Here is a 23068-nt window from a genome sequence, read left to right as displayed (position 1 = left end):
TTTCTCATTACTAACATAAAAATAGAATTTCTGTTTTGCTTTGTTTTTGATAAGAACAGTAACATACGCTTCCTCCATTTTTTTTTTTTTAAAGAAGACCCAGATGACAAAGAAACAAAATCAAGAACTAGATTTATTGAGTACCTGGACACTGCAGAACATTAAGCCTTGGGTGTATCTAAATTCATTGAAAGATCCATAATTTGTGAATCTTTCCAGAGTTGGATATTTACAAGAGGACACTCAAGCAGGTACTAAAAAAAATGAAAGAGAAATTTAAAAGAGAAATATTCACTATTTTCCTCCTTTATGTTTCTCATTCTCATTATCCAGCTAAGATCCACAATCCTATTGACTGCTTTCATGCCCTAATAGCTAATAGCTAACATGCTGGCAAGTTGAAAAAAATTAATTAAATACAAAACTTTAGCATTTTCAATAACAAGGACTTTTTGTTGTTTTATCGTGTTGTGAAATAGTGTTGCTATTCACAAAAAGGTAAACATAAACGTTTTTCTCACAGTAAATTTTTTGAACAAAATATTTTTACCATAGGGACACGGATCTGCTTGGTCTTTGCACCATAGACAAGTGGATTAAGAAATGGAGGGACCAGCAGATAAGTGCTAGAAAAGAGGATGTGAATATAAGGAGGAATGTGAGAACCAAATCTATGTGCAAAAAAGGAGAAGAAACCAAGGGAGTAGAACTGGAGGAAGACACAGATGTGAGCGACACAAGTGTTGAATGCTTTCAACCTAGCCTCCTTCTGAGGCAAACGAAAAACTGTGATGAATATCTGTATGTAGGACAACATGATTAATACAATGTCAAGCCCAGCAACAGTGAAGGCCACAAACAAACCATAGATTTTGTTGACCCTGATATTTTCTGCAGCCAGTTTCACAACAGCCATATGTTCACAGTAGGAATGAGAGATGACTGTTGTATGGTAAAACTGTAATCGAAACCTTATCAGTACTAGGCATGGTGCTACAAGAATGGCAGCCCTGAGTGTTACCATAGCTGCTATTTGAGTGACTAACTGGTGAGAGAAGATGGCAGCATGTCTGAGAGGATAACAGATGGCTACATAGCGGTCCAGGGCCATGGCTAGGAGGATGCCTGATTCTGTGCACTGAAATGTGTGGATGAGCCACATTTGAAGCAAGCAAGAATCAAAATATATCTCTGTTACATGAAACCAGAAGATTCCAAGCATCTTGGGCACAATGCTTGTGCTGAGAGCAATATCTGTGACTCCTAACATGCCTAGGAAAATATACATGGGCTGATGGAGGCTGTGTTCTGATATGATGATAATCAAAAGCAAGAAATTTCCAATCATAGCGATTAGATACATGGCACAAAATGGAATCCCAATCCAACACTGCACAGACTCTAGGCCTGGGATCCCTATAAGGGTCAACACAGAAGGCATGAAGATTGTAACGTTGGAAATGGACATAATCCTTGAGTCTCCTGATGCAAACCCAAGTTTCTCATTCAATTCTACTTTCTTTCCATCTTCCTAGTTTTGCCCAAAATCATCATATTGAGTCTTTCTGATTTATGCAGAAATCTTGGATAATATCACCAGTCTCATTTACATGTAAAGGATAAAACATAGGTCAACAGAGAAACATCACTGTTTTTAGGAAAGACATCCACAGACACAGTATCACAGTTCTTGTACCACAATAAAATGTTATGTGCAGAGCTGGGCAACGCTTTAAAACCTGAAAAATAATTGAATTGGGAAATAAACTGCTGTGTTGACTATTAGTTCATTCCCGACCTGTGGGCAAAGAAAATAGACTTGTTTATATTGTGTGAAAGTTGCATTTAAATCAGAATTTAATGACTCTCTCCACATTACATAGTTCAGTTAACAGCTTTACTAGTCTGTTTTTTCTCTATTGGCTACTTGCTAAGTCACTTCCGTCATATCTGAGTCTATATGACCACAAGGACTATACCTACCAGGATCCTCTGTCCATGGGATTCTCCAGGCCAGAATACTGGAGTGTTTTGCCATAACCTCCTCCAGGGGATCTTCCTGACTCAGGGATAGAACCTTCATCTCTTAAGTCCCCTGCATTGGCAGGCGGGTTCTTTACCACTAGGACCGATTGGGAAGCATCTCTTTTTCTAAGTTGTCTCTAAATCAGGCATAGTTGGCTTGGACCAGCAAATACACAATCTCTGATTAATATATTAGAATGAAAAATTCCCTATTAAAGATGATAGAGGTAGAAACTCTTGTCATTCAAAAGCATAATATGTGTATCTACCAATCAATGCAATCTGTCTTTATGTAAGTTTGGTAGTCCTTTATGAGAATGTGAAGGAAGAGTTGAAGGAAAGGTCATTCAAATCCATGTGCACTCAGCAAATTTGGGCAAAAGTTCTTTGTTACATTTTACATTTCTAATAAAACTATTGTTTTTGCTTATATTTATAAAAGCTGAGTTACATAAAATTTATCATGTGCTTAAAAATTAAAGATTTCAAATCAAAGATTAAAAAATTTCTTTTATATGTAGTATAAGATACCTAGAGGAGAGGGAATCTCTAGGACATAAGGGAAACAGCAGCAGCAATGGCAAGAGGACTCATTCTTAATGGCTCAGGGGTGTAGGGCATGGGCAAAAATGTAACTTGACTGAAATACAGGCTGTTCCTTGGGTTTAAAATGTCCATAATGGCCATTAATATGAGAATTTCCTAATTGAGGCTCATGGATTCTTCATGAAATAGATAATCTGGAATACTTGGGCTTCCCTGGTAACTCAGTTGGTAAAAAAATCTACCTGCAAAGTAGGAAACCTGGATTCGATCCCTGGGTTGGGAAGAGTCCCTGAAGAAGGGAAAGGCTACCCACTCCAGTATTCTGGCCTGAGAATTTCATAGACTGTGTAGTCCATGGGTTCATAAAGAGTCTGACATGACTAAGTGACTTTCACATAGCTGCCATTAATATGAAAATTGCCTAATTGAGGGTCATGGATTCTTCATGAAATAGATAATCTGGAATACTTAATGGCTGCTGTGTAATGGGAGCATGAAAATGGGATTCATGATCTTGTAAGGGGTCACAACAACCAACCAAATAGTACTTGCAGATGTGAATATTGTAAACTATCAATAATACATCACTTAAAGTACATCTCTCTGTTTCAAAAATTTTATATAACTATGCTGTGACTTCTAATAGGGGGTACAGTTCTCAGAGCTTTATGAGATGATGTTCCTGGTTTATAATCTTCAATTTGTTGTTCAGTCACTAAGTTATCCCTGACTCTTTACCACGCTATGAACTGGAGCACACCGGGCTTCCCTGTCCATTATCTCCCAGAGCTTGCTCAAGCTCATGTCCATCAAGTCATTGATACCATTCAACCATGTAACCCTCTGTCATCCTCTTCTCCTCCTGCCCTCCATCTTTCCCATCATCAAGGTTTTTTCCAATGAGTCAGTTCTTCCCGTCAGGTGGCCAAAGTATTGAAACTTCAGCTTCAGCATCAGTTCTTTCATTGAATATTCAGGGTTGATTTCCTTTAGGGTGGACTGGTTTGATCTCCTTGAAGCCCAAGGGACTCTCAAGAGTCTTCTCCAACATCACAATTAAAAGGTATCAATTCTTTGGCCCTCAGCCTTCTTAATGGTCCAACTCTCACATCCATACATAACTACTGGAAAAACCGTATCTTTGACTAGATGGACATTTGTTAGCAAAGTGATGTCTCTGCTTTTTAATAAGATGTCTAGGTTTGTCATAAGCTTTCTTCCAAAAAGGCAGTTGTCATTCAATTTCATGGGTGCAGTCACCATCAGCAGTGATCTTGGAGCCCAAGAAAATAAGATCTGTCACTGCTTCCATTGTTCCTCCATCTATTTGCCACGAAGTGACGGGACGAGATGTCATCATCTTCGTTTTTTGAATGTTGAGTTTTAGGCCAATTTTTTTCACTCTCTGCTTTCACCTTCATCAAGAGGCTCTTTAGGCCCTCTTCACTTTCTGCCATTAAGGTGGTATCATCTGCATATCTGAGGTTATTGATATTTCTCCCAGCAATCTTGATTCTAGCTTGTGCTTCATACAGCTCAATATTTCAAATGATGTACACTGCATATAAGTTAAAGAAACAAGGTGACAGTACACAGAGTTGATGTACTCATTTTCCAATTTTGAACCAGTCCATTGCTCCATCTCTGGCTCTAAATGTCGCTTCTCGGCCAGCATGCAGATGTCTCAGGAGGCAGGTAAGGTGGTCTGGAATTCTCATCTCTTGAAGAATTTCCCACAGTTTGTTGTGATCCACACAGTCAAAGGCTTTAGCCAAATCGATGAAGCACAGTGGATGTTTTTCTGGAATTCTCTTGCTTTTTCCTATGATCCAACAGATGTTGGCAATTTGATCTCTGGTTCCTCTGCCTTTTCTAAATCCAGCTGGTACATATGGAAGTTTTCACTTAACGTACTGTTCAAGCCTAGCTGAATGATTTTGAGCATTACCTCACTAGTATGTGAAATGAGTACAGCTATTCAATAATTTGAACATTCTTTGGCATTTCCTTTCTTTGGGATTGGAATGAAAACTGACCTTCTCCAGTCTTGTGGCTGTTGTGGACAACTCAACAAACAAAAATGTTGTCAAGTTTTCCAAAATTGGGAGCATATTGAGTGCAGCACTTTAATAACATCATCTTTTAGGATTTTAAATAGCTCAGCTGGAATTTCATCATCTCTACTAGGTTTGTTTGTAGTAATGCTTCCTAAGGCCCACTCAACTTCACATTGCAGGATTCTAGCTCTAGGTGAATAATATCACGATTGTGATTATTTGGGTCATTAAGACCTTGTTTTATGTTGTTTTTCTGTGTATTCTTGCCATGTCTTCTTAATCTCTTCTGCTTCTGTTAGGTCCTTGGCATTTCTATCCTTTATTGTGCCCATCTTTGCATGAAGTGTTCACTTAGTATCTCTAATTCTCTTGATGATATCTTTACTCTTTCCCATTCTATGGTTTTCCTCCTTATTTTCATTGTTCACTTAAGAAAGCTTTCTTATCTCTCCTGGCTATTCTTTGGAACTCTGCATTCAGTTGGTTATATCTTTCTTTTTGTCCTTTGCCTTTCACTTCTCTTTTTTCTCAGCTATTTTTAAGGCCTCTTCAGACAACCATTTTGGCTTCTTGCATTTATTTTTCTTGGGATGGTTTTGGTCAATGACTCCTGTCCAATGTTGTGAACCTCTGTCCATAGTTCTTCAGGCACCCTGTCTATGAGATCTAATCCCTTGAATCTACTTGTCACTTTCACTGTATAATCATAAGGGATTTTATTTGGGTCATACCTGAATGGCCTAGTGGTTTTCCCTTACTTTCTTTGAACCTGGATCTCCTAGGGGATTTTTTTTTACCATCTGAGTCACCAAGGAAGACTTTAATAGGTGGAGAGTGAAGAGAAGCAGGTTGTACAGGAGTGGTAAAGTGTTAGTCACTCTGTTATATGACTCTTTGTTACCCTATGGACTATAGTTTGTCAGGCGCCTCTATCCAAGTAATTCTCCAGGCAAGAATACTGAAGTGGGTAACCATTCCCTTCCCTAGGGGATCTTCCCAACTCAGGGATCAAACCTGGGTCTTCTACATGGCAGGCAGAATTTTCTCCATCTGAGCCACCAGGGAAGCTCAATGTTCAGTTGGGCACAAATAAAATTTTCCACTTCTTAGATTACTTTTTTCATTGACACAATGTTATGAGTCCTGATGATACTCTTCTAAGGGCAGGGTTTCCTAAAGAAAAGAAAAAAGGAGAAATCACTCAGTCATGTCTGACTCTTTGTGACCACATGGACTGTAGCCTACCAGGTTCCTCTGTCATGGGATTTTCCAGGCAAGAGTAATGGAGTGGGTTGCCATTTCCTTTTCCAAGGGATCTTCCAGACCCAAGGATTGAACCTGGGTCTCCTGCATCACAGGCAGAGCTTTTACTATCTGATCCACCAAAGAAGCCCCGGGTTTGATAACCTTGGTGCAGCTGACATGTAGTTCAGATCAATTTTTTGTTTTGGGGTAATTTTCTGCGTTGTAGAAGGTTTAGCAACATTCTTCTTTCCTAAACATTGGATGTAAGTAGCTCTTTCTTGTTTTGGCAAAGAAAAATATATTCAGGTATCACCAAGTATCTCCTGGATGTGAAAGGAATAGCACATCACCTCAGTTGCTAAACATTGTTGTATAGTTTTATGCAGCAGGAAAAAAAAAAAAAACAGTTTTTAATGTATAAGAATTGATAGTTTTATGACTTAATCCAAATGTGCAGAATAAATTGCTTATAAAAGGGAATCATTTGTCAATAGAAATTAACCAGATAAAAGAGATGAAGAAGGGCACTACAAGATAGTTTGTACAAAAATCACAGAAGCCTGTGAGATATGGTGAGGCTGTATATCAATGAACATTTATCACATATAAATCAGTTCATAAGCAGATGATGGTTAATATAAAGGATTGAATATTACATGTGAAGTTAGTATTTTAAACCATTTGATTTTTCATTTTGGGGTTGAAGAATAGGTTTCTGTGGAAGGTAAAAAAATATCACCTGCTGGGAAGTTAATTAATGGCTTGAAAAACATGGCAGCTAAGTGTAAAGGGATCTAGTCACAAACACACTTGTGACAGTGCATAAATATATCGTAAAGTAATGTGGTACAGCAAAAGAATAATAAGAATGGAAAATATGCAAAACTCATTGTCTTATGTAGCAGAAATTAGAGGATATGAGGTTAAAAGTGTGTGGTTTGAGATTTACAGCAATGAATGACAAAAGACAAGCTCAAAGACACTCTGTGTGTTTAGAAAGGGAGTAAAGATATCTTAAACTCTTGAAATTCATAAGCCTGGGTAAATCTCAGTCATCTTATAGCATCAAATCGGAATTATTAGTATTCCTTACAACTCCAATTTTAAATCAACCCAAATCCCAGGATCTAAAAGATTTAAGGAATCCAGGACTCTAATCTCATACTCTCTACAATCTCAGGAATATTTCCTCTTGAAAGTCTCCACTGATCTCATTCATCCACTGATTTCTGTCTCAAGTACTCCAGTGAATACAGAGGACTCTTTTTGTTTTCTGAAATAGCTTATAATGTTTTAGGAAAGCTCCAGATGACAAATAGGTATTCTTTAAAATGAACCTTAAATCGCCTCTTTTTGAAAAATTTTAAAGTCTCAAATATATGCTCCAATGATACACATTAGCCATGGGTCGTGGCTGTCAATTGTCAAGGATCTGAAGCCACTCAACGGAATTTAAATCCTGGATGGTCCTACTTAGCTTTGCCTGCCCTGTACTCAGTTATGAAATTTTACATTGTCTAGTTTCTTTATTATAAAGAAATATCATGGATAGAAACAAATTATGATGTGATTGTATTACATGATATAATCCATCTAAATATTTGGAAGGAATCACAAGGTGCATTGATCTGTCAATAAATGCCAGCTATTAATCAATGCACATTTATCTTTGTCTCACAAATATCTTGAGATATTAAATGAGTCCTTTATGTGAAAGAGCATTTCTACAGAATTACCTGATGGGTATCTTTTTTCCTGCATCTTTTCCAGTCTGAGCATGTTTAATTTCCTGACCTTTTAACAAACAGGCTTTCCATTCATCTATCAACACAGATATTCTCCAAAAATCTTTTTTTTTGAAACTTGCTTTACAACTTGTCACCAAGTGTATTGTTAACTGATTAAAAAATGCTGTGAAAAGCATGGGATACATGTCCCTAGTGATTGAATACTCAACTACTATAAGACTGTATAGCTTTTATTTTTTTTTCATCCTGGAACTATATTGGATGACATGGCATACACATTCTTTTTGAAGCCAACCCTCCAGTTTCTCATAATCAATGCAGAATCTCTATCCCCAGTGACTTACCAGGGATAATCTCTGATAATACACAGAGAAGCCATAAAGGATAAAATGTTCTGACGTTTCAGATAGTGAAGGGTGAATGTTTTATACTATAGGATGCACCTGGGGACTGGTTTTCACAAATCTCTAGTGCGTGTTAAATTTCACTGGGGACAAGGATGGAAAAGAAAGCTCACTATCATTCAGAACATACAAGATTTTTTCTCTAATAGTTGGTTTAGCATCTAAAAATAACTCTCAAACTTTGGTTTCATTTTAGGACTGGGAACCAAAATGAGCCTCTTTTTTAAAATTCTTAAGAGAAGACAGTGCTGAAGACCAGACAAAACAAATCAGTGACATTTATTTACAAAAATAATGGGACAATAAAGGTAAATAAAAACAGCTTGAGATATTCAGACTAGTCAGCATAGACATACTGACAGAGAAATAAAATAATATGTTTTTAATCTAATTCTATATTTCTTATTTAAGGTCACTGACTTATTTAGGGTCCTAATAGGTGCTGACTTTGGAACATTCACCTCAGAGCCTCAGTTAAATTTCTGAGCTTCTTCCATGCAAGAGCTGATTACACAAATCTTTCCAGTATCCAAATTATCTCTCTCCAAGTTGTTCCAGTCATATTCAGAATTATTATGAAAGGATTGTATATATTTTCACAAATTGATATCAACTTTCCAACCTGAAACTGTTATTTATGACAGGTATTTACTAGCTTGAAAGAAGACTTTGTGCCTTCCAATAGGATTTTAAGTTTTAATATTATGAAAGGAATAAACTTTGATTCATTGAAGAGTACAAGAGAGAGACTAACAACCTTGGATTACCTGATGACCTTACTTGAAGTCACACTGGTTTTGTCCTGTGTCATTGGATCAGGCCCCATTCAGTAGTCCTGTTCCTTTTGAATTAAGACTCTCTGATTGTATCGTCATATTAAATTGCCATACTCTTTAATATGTATATGTATTACATACATACTGGAATTTGATAGTAGTGATGATTGCACAGGTTTTTGGAAATGTCAAAAACCAGAGATTAATACTCTCTAAAGAGTGTGCTATATGGTATGAAAATTGTATCTCAATAAATAAAAAAACTTACTTAGTATGGTATACGCAGACCATACAGGAAAAAAATATTAGATATATGCTTTTAAATTTAGGATATATCAAATAAATGTGGTGACGCGATTTTGTGACCGACAACACAGCTTAACTCAGGTGTAATTGTTAAATATTCATTCTGCAGAGAAAGTTTATATGGGAATTCTGGCTTTTTATTCAATTTTCTGTAAACCTTAAACTCTCTAAAAAGTAAAGGAAATTAATTGAAACTAATTTAATAGTAGAAAAAAATCATCATTCAACAAATAGTAAAACATTAAATGACTAAGTTATTTCAGTTTGGAACAACTCTTCCTTCATACATCTTCATTAGGAAACCATTTAAATTATTCTATTGTGAGAATAAATGTTCATTATGAAAAGTTTGGTGGAATTTTTTGTGTATTTATTTTCTAAATCCTTCATGCAATATACATTTATTCATATTTAAAATGTAATATGTATGTGTAAGTCAGGAGTATACAAATAGATTACACATGTGACATATATGAAAAAAGAAGTTACACACAGAAAAAATGAAGAGGTGCTGTGATGCATGCTATGAGCGCTATTAGGAGACGTAGAGAAAAAAAATAAGGAAAATGGCTAAGTTTCTTAGAGGAAACATTTAACTAAATTCTAAATGTAGGACAGAAGTCAGCTAGGCAAAAAATACATGTTTGCATACAAAATATCAGGAATAAGATACAGATGCATCAAGTACTTTATGTTGAAAATGTAACAGTGTTTAAATGAAAACTGCCAGCAAATGAAAGATGAAAAACCTAGTATTTTATTTTTCATAAGGTCATATGTAAGAATAAAAAAATGAATACATAGTGACTAATGGAGAGAAGATAAATTATTTGAGGATACTTTAGAGATAAATACTAAGATCAGATGATTGGTTAGGTGTACAATGTGGAATTGTGGCCAACATCAAAGGTAAATGATGCTTCTGGATTGGTTGACTGAGTGAATAATGGCTGCTAAGTCACTTCAGTCGTGTCCGACTCTGTGTGACCCCATAGAGTGGGTTGCCATTTCCTTCTCCAATGCATGAAAGTGAAAAGTGAAAGTGAAGTCACTCAGTCATGACTGACTCTTAGCGACCCCATGGACAGCAGCCTACTAGGCTCCTCCATCCAAGGGATTTTCCAGGCAAGAGTACTGGAGTGGGGTGCCACTGCCTTCTCCAGAGTGAATAATGGCAGCCATTTCTAAATTGAGATATTCAAAGAACAATGCTTGATACAAACACATCTTACATTGATGTACAGAATTTGTCAAGAGTATTGTAGGATAGCTTCCTTATACAATTTACCAGATTTATATATTTTTTTACATTTTGCTCAATTTTGCTTTACCACTGAACAATTCGATAGATATATGGATAGATATATGATAGTTAGATAATTTTTATGAGGTGTTCATGAGAAAGGAAAGTTATGACCAACCTAGATAGCATATTCCAAAGCAGAGACATTACTTTGCCAACAAAGGTCCGTCTACTCAAGGCTATGGTTTTTCCAGTGCTCATGTATGGATGTGAGAGTTGGACTGTGAAGAAGGCTGAGTGCCAAAGAATTGATGCTTTTGAACTGTGGTCCCTTGGACTGCAAGGAGATCCAACCAGTCCATTCTCAAGGAGATCAGCCCTGGGACTTCTTTGGAAGGAATGATGCTAAAGCTGAAACTCCAGTACTTTAGCCACCTCATGCTAAGAGTTGACTCACTGAAAAAGACTCTGATGCTGGGAGGGATTGGGAGCAGGAGTAAAAGGGGACGACAGAGGATGAGATGGCTGGATGGCATCACCAACTCGATGGACATGAGTTTGAGTGAACTCTGGGAGTTGGTGATGGGCAGGGAGGCCTGGCGTGCTGCAATTCATGGGGTCCCAAAGAGTCGGACACGACTGAGTGACTGAATTGAACTGAACTGATGAGTAAATTTGAGACATAATGTTCTTTTGCTCCTAAATATTTAAGTATGCTTCCCTAGGAAAAGGTAGTCTACTGCCTAATTGTATTATAAACAGTATTAGGACACGTAGCCCTGAAGTAATATTATAGCCTAAGTATTAGTCCATATCCAAGGTTAAAAATAATCCAAAGACCTATATGTATATTTTTCTTGCCCAAAATTCAATTCAGGATTATATAATGCATTTTATATTCATGTCTCCTTAGACTTCTCCAATCTATAGCAATTCCTCAGACTTATTGCCTTTGTCCTTTGTTTTGTTTCATTTTTGAGGATTCACTTACTTTATATTTTAAACTTTATATTAAAGTCTAATATAAGTACAGAAATTATACTTTGTACAGCTTATGTGATTTTTTGCAAAGGATACATAAATGTGTAACAACCCAACTGAGGTTTAGAACATTATTTTCACCAAGAAGCTCCTTCCTGAATCGGTCATTACATCACCATTTCTGCAAGAAAAGGAAAGGACCTATGTTCACTATTTACTGTTTTATGTTTCTTAATTTATTTACCCAGATACAGTATATGAATCTATGTCACATAGCTGTCATGCCAGATTATGAAAACTGACTTATGACAGCAAATTAAAAACAATAAAAATTAAATAGAAAACTAAAAAATTTCAATAAGATGAATTTTTGTAGTTTTATTTTGTTTTGAAATTTTGTTACCATGCACAAAGAGAAAAGCTTGGTTGCATTATTCATAACAAATTTTATGAACAGAATAGTTTTTCCATATGCATAAGAATGTGCTTAGTCTCTGCACCATAGACAAGTAGATTGAGAAATGGAGGGAAGACCAAGTAAATGCTAGAAATGAGGATGTGGATGTAAGGTGAGATGTGAGAACCAAACCTATGTCAAAGAAGGAGAAGAAGGCAGGGAGGTAGAGTTGGAGGAAGACACCAATATGAGCGATGCAGGTATTGAAAGCTTTCAACTTTGCCTCCTTCTGGATCAAAAGAAAAAGCTGTGATAAATATACACAGGACAGTGTAATAAATGTAAGGCCAAACCCTGCACAGTGAAGTTCATTCACTCAGTCATGTCCGACTGTTTGCAATCCCATGAACTGCAGCATGCCAGGCTCCCCTGTCCATCACTAGCTCTAAGCGTTTACCCAAACTCATGTCCATTGAGTCAGTGATGCCATCCAACCATCTCATCCTCTGTCATCCCCTTCTCCTTCTGCCTTTAATCTTTCCCAACATCAGGGTCTTTTCAAATGAGTCAGCTCTTCGCATTAGGTGGCCACAGTATTGGAGTTTCAGCTTCAACATCAGTCCTTCCAATAAACATTCAGGACTGATTTCCTTTAGGATGGATTGGTTGGATCTCATTGCTATCCAAGGGCTCTCAAGAGTCTTATCCAACATGACAGTGCAAAAGCATTAATCTTTGGTGCTCAGCTTTCTTTAGAGTCCAACTCTCACATCCATACATGACCACTGGAAAAACCATAGCCTTGACTAGATGGACCTTTGTTGGCAAAGTAATGTCTCTACTTTTGAATATGCTATCTAGGTTGGTCATAACTTTCCTTCCAAGGAGTTAAGTGTCTTAATTTTATGGCTGCAGTCACCATCTGCAGTGATTTTGGAGCCCAGAAAAATAAAGTTTGACACTGTTTCCACTGTTTCCCCATCTATTTGCCATAAAGTGATGGGACTGGATGCCATGATCTTCGTTTTCTGAATGTTGAGCTTTAAGCCAACTTTTTCACTCTCCTCTTTCACTTTCATCAAGAGGCTCTTTAGTTCTTCTTCACTTTCTGCCATAAGAGTGATGTCATCTGCATATCTGAGGTTTTTGATATTTCTCCCAGCAATCTCGATTCCAGCTTGTGCTTCCTCCAGCCTAGCATTTCTCATGAGGTACTATGCATATAAGTTAAATAAGCAGGGTGACAATATACAGCCTTGAAGTACTCCTTTTTCCTATTTGGAACCAGTCTGTTGTTCCATGTCCAGTTCTAATTGTTGCTTCCTGACCTGCATACAGGTTTCTCAAGAGGCAGGTCAGGTGGTCTGGTATTCCTATCTCTTTCAGAATTTTCCACAGTTTATTGTGACCCACACAGTCAAAGGCTTTGGCATGGTCAATAAAGCAGAAATACATGTTTTTCTGGAACTCTCTTGCAACAGTGAAAGCCACAAGAAAACCATAGATTCTGTTGACCCAGAAATTTCCTGCAAGCAGTTTCACAATGGCCATATGCTCACATTAGGGGTGGGAAATGACTCTTGTATGATAAAATTATAACTAGAACTTTATCAATATTAGGCACCAGATTATTTCAGGTGGCGCTAGTGGTAAAGAACCTGCTTGCCAATGTAGGAGATATAAGAGAAGCAGGTTCAGTCCCTTGGTTGGGAAGATCCCCTGGAGGAGGAAATGGCAACCCACTTCAGTACTCTTGCCTGGATAATCCCATAGACAGAGGAGCCCAGCAGGCAACAGTCCATATGGTCTCAGAGATGGACATAACTGAAAGCGACTTAGCACACATGCTGACACAGGAATGGTAGCCCTGAGTGGTACCACAGCCTTGATTTGGGGTAACTAAAGGGTGGGTGAAGATGGCAATATGTCTCAGTGGATGGCGACTTAGTGGTCCAGGGCCATGGCAAGCAGAATGCCACCTCTATGCACTGAAATGTGTGAATAAGCCACTTTTGAGGCAATCAGAAATCAAAATAAATCTGTTACATGAAACCAGAAGATTCCAAGCATCTTGGGCACAATGCTGGTATGAAGGGCAATATCTGTGACTCCTAGCATGCCTAGGAAAATGTTCATGGCCTCATGGAAACTGTGTTCTGATTTGATAATGATAAACAGAAGGAAATTTCTAATCTTAGGAATGAGATACATGACACAGAATGCAGTCCCAATCCAGCACTGCACAGACTCTAGGCCTGGGATCCCTATTAGGGTCAACACAGAAGACATGAAGACTGTGATGTTGGAAATGGACATAGTGTCCTTGGGTCTTCTGATACAAACAAATGTTTCTCAGTTAAAGCTACTTCCTTTTCTTTTCACCCAAAGTCAACATATAGAGTCTTTCTGATTTTATATAAATCTGAGATCATATCATCCATCTAATTTACATATCTAAAGTATGAAAGAAAGATCCAAAGATGTACATCACTCTTTTTAAGAAAGATATCCCATAAGTAGAAATCCACAGTTATTGTGCACAGTAAAATCTTTTATACAATATTTTAAAACCAGCAAAACAACTAAGGTAGAAAATAAACTTCTGACTTGACTGTTTTAATTTCATACCTTTGGGCCAAAAAATAGAGTTAATAATTTTTCTTGAAAATTTTATTTTAATCAAAGTTTGATGAATTTCTCCACATTCTACTTAATTGCTTTGCTACTGTTTTTTGTCAGTTGTCTCTAAATCAGAAAGAATTGGTTTGGACCAGAAAATACTCAGACTCTGACCAATATATGAGAGTGAAAAGTTTCCTATGAAAGAGAATAGAGATATAAATACTTTTGACCCAAAGTTTTATATATATATACATACATACCTCAAACTATACTATCTGTCCCTATTAAGACAGAATATTCTTCAGGAGAATGTGAATGAAGAGTTTAAGAAAAGGTCATTGAAATCCATAAAGATTTAGTGAATTTGGGCTAAAGTTCATTGCTACAGTTTACATTTCTAGTAAACCTATATTTTTGCCTATAATTCTAATAGTTTAAATCCATAACGTTTTTACCCTTACATTAGATTAAAAAAGTCTTTAATAACTGTAATGTATATTACATATACCTAGATGGAGAAATCTCCAAGGAAGCAAGAGAAGCATCATGAGTCATGTATAGCAGTAAGAAGACTCATTCTTTAAGACTCGTTCTTAAATACTCAAGGATATAGGAACATGCATAAATATGTAACTTGACTGAAATAGAGCCTTGTTTCGTGGGTTTAAACAGTTCAAAGTTACCAATACTATAAGATCTGGATAATTTAGGCTTATCAGTTCTTAATGAAATAGATAATCTGGAATACTTGTGTCATGCTTTGAACCCACACATAAAGAATTAATAGAAAATGAAGAAATGTAAGGATATGTTCCTTAAAAGGAGTTAAACATAGAATAGAAACAGAAAACTGAGGATTGACATTGGGACATTAGAGATAATTGAGCAGAGACTACTGAGAAATTGAGGAATTTTTGATCACTTCTCAATTCACTGAGAAAAACTTTTTATGAAAACCTGGGTCATGAATTGTATTAATTTTTTTTTCTGATCAAAAGCATTACTTGTTAAGTGTTATATAATTTCAATCAAATAATCCTCAATACATTGGAGAAATGTTTATAATTCTGAGAAAATAAAGTTAGCTTATTTCTTTCTTTCATAGACTCTCCAATAAAGTTGCTTTATGTCAGTAATCTCATGAGAAGCAAATCCTACAATGAATAGTTAATAAATCGTGCAGTAATGCAGGAAGCAGCTGTGGTTCGTGCTGCTAAAATGCAAGTAAAAGAATGAAGAGGTAATTTTAATGTAGGATTTGAACATGATCTGACAAGTACAGAGAAAGGAATAGCAGGTGGGAAGTATGTAAGTGAATACAAGGATGATGGGATGGGTTGATTATTATTGAAAAAAATTGGTAATGAAAAACTATGAAGATAAATTTGACTGTGGCTCAGACCATGAACTCCTTATTGACAAATTCAGACTTAAATTGAAGAAAGTAGGGAAAACCACTAGACCATTCAGGTATGACCTAAATCAAATCCCTTATGATTATACAGTGGAAGTGAGAAATAGATTTAAGGGACTAGATCTGATAGATAGAATGCCTGATGAACTATGGAATGAGGTTCGTGACATTGTACAGGAGACAGGGATCAAGACCATCCCCATGGAAAAGAAATGCAAAAAAGCAAAATGGCTGTCTGAGGAGGCCTTACAAATAGCTGTGAAAAGAAGAGAAGTGAAAAGCAAAGGAGAAAAGGAAAGATATAAACATCTGAATGCAGAGTTCCAAAGAATAGCAAGAAGAGATAAGAAAGCCTTCCTCAGTGATCAATGCAAAGAAATAGAGGAAAACAACAGAATGGGAAAGACTAGGGATCTCTTCAAGAAAATCAGAGATACCAACGGAATATTTCATTCAAAGATGGGCTCGATAAAGGACAGAAATGGTATGGACCTAACAGAAGCAGAAGATATTAAGAAGAGATGGCAAGAATACACAGAAGAACTGTACAAAAAAGATCTTCACAACCCAGATAATCACGATGGTGTGATCACTGACCTCAAGCCAGACATCCTGGAATGTGAAGTCAAGTGGGCCTTAGAAAGCATCACTATGAACAAAGCTAGTGGAGGTGATGGAATTCCAGTTGAGCTATTCCAAATCCTGAAAGATGATGCTGTGAAAGTGCTGCACTCAATATGCCAGCAAATTTGGAAAACTCAGCAGTGGCCACAGGACTGGAAAAGGTCAGTTTTCATTCCAATCCCAAAGAAAGGCAATGCCAAAGAATGCTCAAACTACCGCACAATTGCACTCACCTCACACGCTAGTAAAGTAATGCTCAAAATTCTCCAAGCCAGGCTTCAGCAATATGTGAACCGTGAACTTCCAGATGTTCAAGCTGGTTTTAGAAAAGGCAGAGGAACCAGAGATCAAATTGCCAACAGCTGCTGGATCATGGAAAAAGCAAGAGAGTTCCAGAAAAGCATGTATTTCTGCTTTATTGACTATGCCAAAGCCTTTGACTGTGTGGATCACAATCAACTGTGGAAAATTCTGAAAGAGATGGGAATCCCAGACCACCTGATCTGCCTCTTGAGAAATTTGTATTCAGGTCAGGAAGCAACAGTTAGAACTGGACATGGAACAACAGACTGGTTCCAAATAGGAAAAGGAGTTCGTCAAGGCTGCATATAGTCACCCTATTTATTTAACTTATATGCAGACTACATCATGAGAAACACTGGGCTGGAAGAAACACAAGCTGGAATCAAGATTGCTGGGAGAAATATCAATCACCTTAGATATGCAGATGACACCACCCTTATGGCAGAAAGTGAAGAGGAACTAAAAAGCCTCTTGATGAAAGCGAAAGTGGAGAGTGAAAAAGTTGGCTTAAAGCTCAACATTCAGAAAACGAAGATCATGGCATCCAGTCCCATCACTTCATGTGAAATAGATGGGGAAACATTGGAAACAGTGTCAGACTTTATTTTTCTGGGCTCCAAAATCACTGCAGATGGTGACTGCTGCCATGAAATTAAAAGACGCTTACTCCTTGGAAGGAAAGTTATGACCAACCTAGATAGTGTATTCAAAAGCAGAGACATTATTTTGTCAACAAAGATTCGTCTAGTCAAGGCTATGGTTTTTCCTGTGGTCATGTATGGGTGTGAGAGTTGGACTGTGAAGAAGGTTGAGCACAGAAGAATTGATGCTTTTGAACTGTGGTGTTGGAGAAGACTCTTGAGAGTCCCTTGGACTGCAAGGAGATCCAACCAGGCCATTCTCCAGGAGATCAGCCCTGGGATTTATTTGGAAGGAATGATGTTAAAGCTGAAACTCCAATACTTTGACCACCTCATGCGAAGAGTTGACTCATTGGAAAAGACTGTGATGCTGGGAGGGATTGGGGGCAGGAGGAGAAGAGGACGACAGAGGATGAGATGGCTGGATGGCATCACTGACTTGATGGACGTGATTCTGGGTGCACTCCAGAAGTTGGTGATGGACATGGAGGCCTGGTGTGCTGTGATTCATGGGGTCGCAAAGAGTTGGACACGACTGAGCGACTGATCTGATCTAATCAGAAAGAGACTTACTCACCAACTGCTGGGAGCTGGTTCTGCTCTAACTAGATACATGAAGAGTACTGTCATTTTCATATCACTATCACCCATGGCTTGGAACTCCTCAGCTTGTCTTATCCTTTGCAGAATGTGTCCTGAAATACCTCTTCCTTTTACCTGTACCTTTGTAACTGCACCTAGTCAACATCAGGAACTTTAATTATGTGGTGTTGGGCCATCTGCCATGGGTGCCCATCTCTGAGATAACCTTTTATGCTTTTCTTTTTTATGTGAAATACAGAAATCCCTCATTTTTTGTAGGTCTGTCTGAGATAATGTTTTTGCATTTATTCTCCAGTAAAACTCACAAGATCTGTGTTACTCTGGCATATAGCATCAATTTATTCAGCTTGAATTGAAACAAAAAGCTGCTAGCTACTGATTTTAATGTTTTCTAATGGAATTGTGAAGGAGGAGTTATAAACACAAAGCAAGGCGTTTATTACCCACTAGCTAATGACACAGGGTTTTTAATCATGCCTACTTGGGTTATCTGCACCTCAGTTCAGTTCTGTCACTCAGTTGTGTCCAACTCTTTGTGACCCCATGAATTGCAGCACGCCAGGCCCCCTGTCCATCACCAACTTCTGGAGTGCACCCAGACTCGTGTCCATCGAGTCGGTAATGCCATCCAGCCATCTCATCCTCTGTCGTCCCCTTCTCCTCCTGCCCCCAATCCCTCCCAGCCTCAGGGTCTTTTCCAATGAGTCAACTCTTCACATGAGGTGGCCAAAGTACTAGAGTTTCAGCTTTAGCATCATTCCTTCCAAAGAACACCCAGGACTGATCTCCTTCAGAACGGACTGGTTGGATCTCCTTGCAGTCCAAGGGACTCTCAAGAGTCTTCTCCAACACTACAGTTCAAAAACATCAATTCTTTGGCACTCAGCTTTCTTCACAGTCCAACTCTCACATCCATACATGACCACTGAAAAACCATAGCCTTGACTAGACGGACCTTTGTTGGCAAAGTAATGTCTCTGCTTTTGAATATGCTATCTAGGTTGGTCATAACTTTCCTTCCAAGGAGTGAGCGTCTTTTAATTTCATGGCAGCAGTCACCATCTGCAGTGATTTGGGGTCCAAACATATAAAGTTTGACACTGTTTCCACTGTTTCCCCATCTATTTCCTATGAAGTGATGGGACCAAATGCAATATCCCTGAAATCATTGCTACAACTTTCAGATAATTCCTTACCATTCTCCACCTCCACACCACACACAGGCTAAGTACAGAGATTTAATTTTAATAGGCTGAGGGTTTTTTTTAATTAATTCATTTATTTTAATTGGAGGCTAATTACTTTACAATATGGTGTTTTTTTATTAATACATCAACATGAATCAGCCATGGGTATATACATGTGTCCCACTGTCCTGAAGCCCTCTCCCACCTCCCTCCTCACCCCATCCCTCCCAGAGCACCATAGGCCGAATTTCTTTTCTGTTTTTCTCATTGACAAATAAGTATAAAGTCTATTTAAATGCAAACATGTTCTATGCTAATGAATTCTATTTAAATAGAATTCCTTCTATGTGACCCTTCCTTTTAATGAGGCAATTCTGATATGAGTTTTATGCTTCATTCACTATTGAAAGTGGCATATTGAACTCTCCTACTATTTTTGTGTGGCTGTGTATATCTCCCTTTAGTTATATGAATGCTTCCTTCACATATTTGGCGTCTCTAGTATTTATAATGTATTTTCATAGTGAATTCTCCGTTTTAATATTACATGATGTCTTTGCTTTTAAGTGAATTTTTTTTTTTTTTTTTTGCCATGCTCTGCAGCTTACAAGATCTTAATTCTCTGCATGCATGCTTAGTTGCTCAGTCTTTTCTAACTCTTTGCTACCCCGTGGAATATAGCCCAGAGATTAACCCCGTGGACTTTAGATTACAGGCTCCTCTGTCCTTGGAATTTTCCAAGCAAGAATACTGGAGCCGGGTTGCCATTTCCTCCTCTAGGGATCTTCCCAACCCAGGGATCAAACCCACATCTCCTGTGTCTCCTGCATTGGCTGGGGATTCTTTACCACTGAGCCACCTGGGAAGTGCTTAGTTCCCTTATCAGGGACCAAATCCCTGGCCCAAGGCAGTGAAAGTGCTAAGTCCTATCCACTGGACCTATGGGGAACTCATGCTGACAATTTTAGCTAAAAGTTTATTTTGTCTGATAAAAGCATCCCCATACCTGCCTTTTGTTTGCCATTGTCATGAGGTTTCTTCTGCGCATTTACTTTCAGCCTCCATGTGTTCATAATTCTTAAATCCGTTGACTCTCTTGTAGATAGTATATAGTTAGATTTAGTTTTTATTTAGTCATATATCTTTTACATATATCTGGTTATCCATTAACAAGTTTTGTAGTCCTTCTCTCACTGTATTTTTTTCACATTTTGGTTCATGATTTATATTTACAGAGCTTTTTAAAACCAAATACTTTATGGGTCAAATTTATTTCTCCATTACTCAAAAAGACTTCATTCCAAAATTTCTTCTGCCTCCATATCTTTAATAGCGTGCTCCGTTTGCTTTATTGTAATAAAGTGTTTCCTTGGTTTATTTCTTTCTTGAACTGTGCATCAGTCCATTATTAGAAAACTAAATGTCCCTCCCTGTGTACTTGGTTCTTCTTAAAAACTCCCATGAGTCCTCAGTGTTAAAGATTCATTGAAGACAATTTAAACATGATCTCTATCAGTGCAGCATCCTGGGAGAACATGAAGGTGCATGAGCAGAGGAATAGCAAAGAGTAAAGAAAGATCTGAAGTCTTTTTTTGGAAGTCAGTTTCTCCCATGATTTTAGCTCATATTTAAGATGATATATTAATTCATTCAGGGCATCATCGTTTACATTGATAATATTCGATTAAACTCTCTATAATGCTGATTTTCTGTAAGATAATGTTATATGTTATCTTAAAGCCTTCAGATTAATTGATCTTGAATACAATTGATAAAAAATAGGGAAATGTTAAATTGTTCATTATACAATGCCATTTTTATTGAAGTTTTAAGAAGTCTCAGGTATTATCCTTGTTCACACAAGTGTAAATAAGACAAAGTTACTGTCCTCTACAAACTTGTGGTAGATGATTTTTAAGAATTGGAATTTGTCTCTATTTTTAATTCTACAACTTAAACCTTCAAATTTGGGTAAAACTCAAATTTGGGTTAACATATTAAAATGCCTTTTGAAGGATGTGCTCTATTTAAGTCCTATAATAATTTTGTTTCCTAAAAACATTTTATCTGTGAATAGACCTAATTTATTTTTATAAATCTTTTTTGTGCTATCTTTCTTATACCACTTATTCCATGTTTACAGAATTTGGTTTCCATCTTATAGGTTTTGTGTTGTTGTCATTGGTATTATTGATTTTACATTATTTTTATATCAGTATTTCAGAAAAAAGTAGACAAAACTAGATGTCATTAAAATTTTCAAAATATAGATTCACAAGGAGATATCAGAAAATGACTCATGGCCAGAATTACAGCTAAGAGTTGGATTAACAGTTTGAAGATATGAATGTTTGACATGATCCTTAGAAGTTATCTGGGATCAACTGCTGTTTTCTACAAGTTACTTATCTGTGCAGGTCTAAGTGTTACTCAAGTGAAAGCTCTAGGTTGTAAAGGACACGGCAAAAACAATAATGGAAACAATTGGAAATCACAATATAAGAGTTTCTTAGAGTAGTAAACCAAAGTTCTTAAGTATTGGATGATTCATTAAGTGTCTCCTTCCATTATGAGTATCTGAGATTTAAAATATTTTTTCAAATGTAGAAATGTATAGAAGACCTAGCTTTTAGCATATTGATGTTGCTACTTTGAACTAACCTAAATTTTCTTTAGAAAGATCCACTAATGATTAAGATGTTTGGAGCATACAAATATTGTTAGCACATGGTCACGGATTTGTTTGGTCTTCACTCCATAGATGATTGGGTTGAGAAAAGGTGGAACTAACAGGTAAAGGTTAGATAAAAGGATATGAACGTATGGTGGTATGTGAGAACCAAACCTATGTGTGAAGAAAGAGAAGAAGCCAAGGAGGTAGAACTGCAGGAAGACACAAATATGAGTGATGCATGTATTAAAGGCTTTGAATCTTGCCTCCTTCTGGGGCAGTTGAAAGACAGTGATAAAGATCTGAATGTAGGACAAGGTGATAAAGATTATGTCAAATCCTAAGATAGTGAAGGCAACAAATAGACCATAGATCTTGTTGATCCGTATATCTTCAATAGCCAGCTTCACAATGGCCAAATAGCCAGCTTCACAATGGCCATGTGCTCACAGTAAGAGTGGGAGACAACTGTGGTTCGGTAGAATTTGAGATGATATTTGATTAGTACCAGGCATGGTGCTACAAGTATGGCAGCCCTGAGTGTCACCCCAACCCCAATGTGAGTCAAGAGTTTTTGGGAGAAGATGCTGGCATGTCTCAAGGGATTACAGATGGCCACATACCAATCTAGGGCCATCGCCAGCAGGACACCTGATTCAATTCCCTGGAATGAGTGAAGAAGCCACATTTGTAGAAGACATGCTTCAAAAGAAATCTCCATCAAATGAAACCAGAAGATGCCTAACATTTGGGGGAGAATACAAGTGCTAAGAGCAATGTCTGTGGCCCCCAACATAGCGAGAAGAATGTACATAGGACTATGGAGGCTGTTTTCATATTTGATTATCACCAAAATTAGAGTATTCCCAATTACTGCCATAAGGTACATGACACAGAATGGAATCCCAATCCAGCATTGCACTGACTCCAGGCCAGGAATCCCGATGAGTGTTAATACAGAGGGCATGAAGACTGAGCCATTGGGTCCAAGCATGGCGATTTGGTCAGTAGACTCAAGTAGGGATACCGCTGTTTCATCTCCTATTCCCTGTTAAGTCTCAAAAATTAAAAATAAGGATAAATTATTTAAGTAAAACATACTTTAGTTCAATTAGGAGGATACCATTTTATCGGTCCCAATGGCTCCTCTCTAATTTTCCATCTCTTTTCCCAATGTCTTTCAATGGTCAATTATGAGATTCTATGTTTTTGCATGCCTTTATCATTTTCAATGAGAAAAATTAAGTGGACTGGATAACTTCTTTCTAGTCCTTG

The 23068-nt window shown here is 37.4% G+C and overlaps 1 protein-coding gene and 2 pseudogenes across 1 annotated transcript; all 3 read right to left on the bottom strand.

The window, feature by feature from the left end:
• Positions 1-517: 517 nt before the first annotated feature.
• Positions 518-1468, bottom strand: OR52A1E (olfactory receptor family 52 subfamily A member 1E). The gene has a single exon (NM_001390292.1). It carries the CDS (start codon positions 1466-1468, stop codon positions 518-520), a length of 951 nt encoding a protein of 316 aa, NP_001377221.1.
• OR52A37P (olfactory receptor family 52 subfamily A member 37, pseudogene) lies at positions 13673-14044 on the bottom strand (annotated as a pseudogene).
• Positions 21808-22787, bottom strand: OR52A5EP (olfactory receptor family 52 subfamily A member 5E, pseudogene; annotated as a pseudogene).

The sequence above is a fragment of the Bos taurus genome, chromosome 15 (assembly GCF_002263795.3).
Source record: "Bos taurus isolate L1 Dominette 01449 registration number 42190680 breed Hereford chromosome 15, ARS-UCD2.0, whole genome shotgun sequence".
In the NCBI taxonomy this organism is placed as follows: Eukaryota; Metazoa; Chordata; class Mammalia; order Artiodactyla; family Bovidae; genus Bos; species Bos taurus.
This window is presented reverse-complemented; position numbering and strand designations above follow the sequence as displayed.

Excerpts from the sequence above, each read along its gene's own strand:
- OR52A1E (NM_001390292.1), bottom strand. The coding sequence starts at position 1,468 with ATGTCCATTTCCAACGTTACAATCTTCATGCCTTCTGTGTTGACCCTT.